At 48.4% G+C, this 5,636-nt stretch overlaps 1 protein-coding gene across 1 annotated transcript in view; it reads left to right on the plus strand.

Moving 5' to 3' along the window:
* Window positions 1-3,311: 3,311 nt before the first annotated feature.
* Window positions 3,312-5,636, plus strand: part of ATAD2 (ATPase family, AAA domain containing 2) — an 81,299-nt gene continuing 78,974 nt past the window's right edge. Inside the window, exon 1 of the mRNA XM_011949294.1 lies at window positions 3,312-3,590. Coding sequence (XP_011804684.1) covers window positions 3,420-3,590 — 171 coding nt within the window. The 5' untranslated portion in view covers window positions 3,312-3,419. The remainder of the gene's footprint in view (window positions 3,591-5,636) is intronic.

Genomic DNA, 5,636 nt, shown 5'->3' on the forward strand with positions numbered 1-5,636 from the left:
ATTCTTATGCCTCAGCCTCCTGAGCAGCTGGGATTACAGGCGCCCGCCACCACGCCTGGCTAATTTTGTATTTTTGGTAGAGACGGGGTTTCTCCAGGTTGGCCAGGCTGGTCTAGAAATCCCAATCTCAGGTGATACCGCCTTGGCCTCCCAAAGTGCTGGGATTACAGGCGTGAGCCACCCTGCCTGGCCTTAGATTGACCTTTCAAGTCCACTATATGTTTCTCTCCTCTTCCTTCAACCACTCTCTGTCACATGACCCTGTTTCATTTTCTTTGTACCACTTGCTATAATGAAGTTACCTTGTTTATTTACTTGTTTATTCACTGAGTACCTCTTAGAATGTAAGCTCCATGAACCTAGGGTTTCTGTTTGTGTTGTTCACTGGTTTACTCCTTGCACCTCTAACTATGCTTAGAATAAGATGGGGGCTCAATTAGAATTTCCTGAATAAACAAATCAAATGAGATGGTATATACAGTATATAGTCTTGTGGGGTTTTGTTGTTGTTGTTGTTGTTGTTGTTTTGACAGAGTCTCGCTCTGTCACCAGGCTGGAGTGCAGTGGTGCCATCTCGGCTCACTGCAACCTCCGCCTCCCAGGTTCAAGCAATCCTCCTGCCTCAGCCTCCCGAGTAACTGGGGCTACAGGTGTGTGCCACCACGCCCAGCTAATTTTTTGTATTTTTAGTAGAGACGGGGTTTCACCATGTTGACCAAGATGGTCTCAATCTCTTGACGTTGTGATCTGCCCGCCTCGGCCTCCCAAGGTGCTGGGATTACAGGCGTGAGCCACCATGCCCAGCCATATATAGTATTTTAAAACCAAGTAATAGTAAACTCTGCTACTTTTTAATTTTTTAAACTGTGCTACTTTAAATATTTTTCCTTCCTTTTTCACTTATGTTGGTTAAACAATTATTTTAAAGTTTTTTCTATTGTAAAAGTGAAACATATTCATGCAAGAAAAATCAGAAAAATTTTGTTTGGGCATAGTGGCTCACACCTGTAATCCCAGGCTTTCGGAGGCCGTGGTGGGAGGATTGCTTGAGACCAGGAGTTTGAGACCAGCCTGGGCAACAGAGTGAGACCCTGTCTCTAAAAACAAATTAGCCATATGTGATGTGGTCCCAGCTACTAGGGAGGCTGAGGTGGGAAGATTGCTTGAGCCCTGGAGGTCAAGGCTGCAGTGAACCGTGGCTGCGCCACTGCACTCCAGCTTGAGTGACAGAACAATAATCTGTCTTCCTGGGGACGGAGGCTCGCGCCTGTAATCCTAGCACTTTGGGAGGCCAAGACAGGTGGATCACCTGAGGTCAGTAGTTCAAGACCAGCCTGGCCAACATGGCAAGATCCCGTCTCTACTAAAACTACAAAAATTAGCTGGGCATGGTGGTGCACGCCTGTAATACCAGCTACTTTGGAGGCTGAGGCAGGAGAATCACTTGAACCCGGGAGGCAGAGGTTGCAGTGAACTGAGATCATGCCACTGCACTCCAGCCTGGGCAACAGAGCAAGACTCTGTCTGAAAAAAAAAAAGGAAAAAAAAAAAAGAACAAGAACCTGTCTCAAAAAAAAGCAGGACTCCCAGTTAAATGCGAAGTTCAGATAAACAACGAATACTTTTAATATGTCCCCAGACATTGCATTCTTCATTAAGCAGCCACACAGATTATTTTTAAAATTGGAATAAGTCAAACCTCTGTTCAAAACCCTGAGATGTCTTTTCATCTCAGGGTTTTGAATGGGAATTTGGGGGCTATAATAAAAGCCCTCAAAAGTTTCAAACTAAGACCCAGAGTCCCGTAGGCTTTGCTCCCAGTGGCTCTGTTCTCATTGGCCTTGCCGCTCTCCCCTTCCTGCTTCCCGCTTCTCTCTTCTCCCAGAACCATCTAACCTTTAGGCCTTTGTCAGACTTCTCAGCTAGACCTTCCCTAATCACCCTATTTTAAATTGCACTCTTCCCTCCCCCTTCCCTACTTTATATTTCTCTGTAATGCTTGCCACTTTAAAACTTCTACATTTAGTTTATTGTCTTTCTCCTTCCACTAGAGTTTAAGTTCCATTAGGTCATTTTTGTTCTTTTTATTCACTGCTGCATCCCCACTGCTTAGAATAATGCCTGGTACATAATAGAGTCTCAATATGTATTTAACAAATATTAAATTAATGAACTGCAGTTATCCAAATCAATAAACAGCTTTCATGTATTTCACTAGGATCCCTCGGACATTCTGATCATTCAGCGCGTTATCTATTTCAAAGTAGTCAAGTAACTGCCATCTTAGAGGAGCCATCTTCTGTATTCTATGATAATAGCAAACGCTTATTGAGCACTTATGATGTGCAAGCATGGCTCCAAGGTATAACAATAGTATTTTAGGGCCTTAGGTATTATAATCGGAGTTACTTTCCGAGTATATATACATTCTGAAATACATCTGAAAAGTATTTGTTGTATATCAGAACTTCACATTTAACTGGGAGTCCTGCTCTCTTTTTTGAGACAGTTTCTTGTTTTTTTTTTGTTTTTTTTTTTTGAGACAGAGTCTTGCTCTGTTGCCCAGGCTGGAGTGCAGTGGCACGATCTCGGCTGGCTGCAACCTGTGCCTCCTGGCTTCAAGCAATTCTCCTGCCTCAGCCTGTGAGGAAATTAGAACCTGGAGAGGTGAATAATTTGTTCGAGATCTTCTACGTGGGATGTTCAATGGCAAAGATGAGTGCAGAACCCGCGTCCTTAACTAAACGATGGCACTCTGCTGACTTGCTTTTAGCTCCTTGTGTTTTCTTTCTTTTTGGTAGTTAACTTGTTTTCGTTAAGCCCTCAATTTAAAAAAAAAAAAAAACTCTTAAGTCTCAAAGTCAAAACCTGTCAAAGGCCAAGTGCTTTATTTACCTCCTTTCAAGTGGGCATTTTGCATTTGAATCCTGGATGGCGGGAAGCAGCAAGCAGGTGTCAACAGGGGTGGGGAGGAGACGCCGGGCCCCGCCAGCCAATCAGAGCGCGCGGAGGCCTCCCTTCCCCCCTGCCGTCGTCCCCGCGCCAAAATTCCAAACGGGCTGCGCACCGCTCTCGCCGTCTCCTTCCGCCGGGCTCAGCGAGCCGGAACTATGTGAAGAAAAAGAAGTCAGCGTTGTCCGCCGACTGTCTGCTCAGGTCCACTATACTGTCGGCCTGTGTTCCTCTCCACGTTGGCCCGGCCTCCTTCGCTCTACAAATGGGAGGAGAGTTTCGAGCCTGCTGTTCTATGGTGGCGGCGTGGGCGGGACAGGCGGCGGAGGGATCCTGGGCGCGCGCGCTGCGGCCGCTGGCGCGGAGCTTGTGGCGCCAGAATTCGGAGCGCGGAAGAGCCAGAGCTGCGGCCGCCTGGATCTGGAGCCCTCTGCAGTCGCGCACACCGAGGCCATTAGGGAGAGAAGATGGTGGTTCTCCGCAGCAGCTTGGAGCTGCACAACCACTCCCCCGCCTCGGCCACGGACTCCTTGGACCTGTCTAATGAGTTCCTCAGTCTGGAGCAGATCGGCCGGAGGCGGCTCCGCTCGGCTGGCGCGGCGCAGAAGCAGCCCGTGGCGACCACAGCCAAAGCGGGCGTGAGTACCGGCCTGAGGCAGGCTCCCTGGGCGGTTCCCGTGGGGACTGCCCGCAGCCCGGCGCCCGGAGGGGCCTGGGGGTGGGCGGCGCCGGTCGAGGTGACAGTTGTCGGGGTAGAAGTGTGATCGAGGACGAGTAAAATGGAAGCTCTGGGGATCGGAGGTGCGGGTCGGGTCGCAGAGCTGAGGCTGGCCGGGAGAGGACTAAGCATTTGGTCACCACCTACTTTTACGCAAGAGGAAATCGAAGCCTGCCACAGACAGCGGAGTGCAGTCTGGGGCCAAGCGGCAGCTGTTCGGCCGCCCCCAAGATCCCCCTCCCTGGCCGATCGATCGCCCAGGCTCCTGCCCTAGGTTTGCATCAACCTAGGGGCAACACGCATCCTCTGACTGCTTTCTGTCTGCGCCATAAACGTTGGGGGGTGGGAGGGAGCACAGGGACGGACAGGTTGTAATTCAGGTTCTCTGACCTCCATTAAAGATCCAGAGGGGTTCCGTAATAAGAGCGCAGTGAATAATACCAGGTTGCATAATGTGGAGGGATCAATATTTCCTGTACCCCCCCTTCCAAGCCTCATCATAACCCTTTGAGAATGCATAGTTGTGATATCTCTTTGACAGATGAAGAAACGGACTCAAAAAGGTAAACAGTGAGGGGTAGATCTAAAATTGGAACTCAGATTGCCTGCCTCCCAAATCGTTCCCTTTCTCTTCCGTCATGCTGCAGTTACAAACAGTGTCTATAGGGGAAGTTTGGAAGGGAGGAGGGTCCTCTTGAAAGAAGTGCTGCTTCTAGGTCTGAAGTACGGTGAAGGTTTTTGCAGGCCAGAGTTAAAGCTGAGCAGTTACTCTCCTCCCATCCACCTCCCCACCCCAGCTGCTGAAAGAGGCCTAGGTGGAAGGGTTTCAGCATTCACAGAAGGTTGAAGAAGTCGAGGAAGCTCCCTAGTAAATTTAGTTAAAGCAGCAAGTAATATAGTTGGATTCAAGGTGTTGAAGTGAGTGAGGGTAGGCATGGAGTAGGAAAAATAGGACCTGAGAGAGGGTTGGGAACTTGGGAGTGAGAATGAGAGGCTCAGGGGAAGTGTCTGGTGGAAGTGACAATGTAATCCTCTTCAGTTCAGCAGACGATTTCAGGGTCTTGTATTAAGTCTCCTATTAAGATCTTGTATTTAGATAACTATATAAAATTAGTTGCCGGTATCTTTTCTGGGCATCCCATTCTGGTTGCTACTCTGCTGAGGGGAGTGGGTTAAAAACTATAGTCCCTTCAATCTCTGAAATTGTGATTCTGAATTGAAAAGACAAGTAATTTCCTGAGTCAGGATTTGTTTCTCAATCATGTGCCAGGAATTGGCAGAGACCTGGAGAGGCCAAACACTTCTGCACTGAAATTGGTTACTGGACTTATTAACCTGTGTTCAGAAAATCTATTTCAACACTGATTGATTATTTATGTCCGGGATAACACTAGATCCTATGAACATAATGATACATGCTGATGTATTGAATACTGGTTAAATACATAGACTTTTTTTTTTTTTCTTGGAGATAGAGTCTCGCTCTCTCATCCAGGCTGGAGTTCACTAGTGCGATCTCAGCTCACTGCAACCTCTACCCTCCTGGGTTCAAGCAGTTCTCCTGCCTCAGCCTCCCAAGTAGCTGGGATTACAGACTTATTCCTCCACGCCGGGCTAATTTTTATATTTTTAGTAGCGATAGGGTTTCTCTATGTTGGCCAGGCTGGTCTCGAACTCTTGACCTCAGGTAATCCACTCGCCTCAGCCTCCCCAAATGCTGGGATTACAGATGTGAGCCACCCTGCCTGGCCAGATATACAGCTTCTTAAGAAAACTGTTGGCCGGGCGCGTGGCTCATGCCTGTAGTCCCAGCACTTTGGGACGCTGAGGCGGGCAGATCGCGAGGTCAGGAGGTTGAGACCATACTGGCTAACACGGTGAAACCCCGTCTCTACTAAAAATACAAAAATTAGCCAGGCGTGGTGGCGGGCCCCTGCCTGGCCAGATATACAGCTTCTTAAGAAAA

The sequence above is a fragment of the Colobus angolensis genome, unplaced genomic scaffold, assembly GCF_000951035.1.
Source record: "Colobus angolensis palliatus isolate OR3802 unplaced genomic scaffold, Cang.pa_1.0 Scaffold295, whole genome shotgun sequence".
NCBI lineage: Eukaryota > Metazoa > Chordata > Mammalia > Primates > Cercopithecidae > Colobus > Colobus angolensis.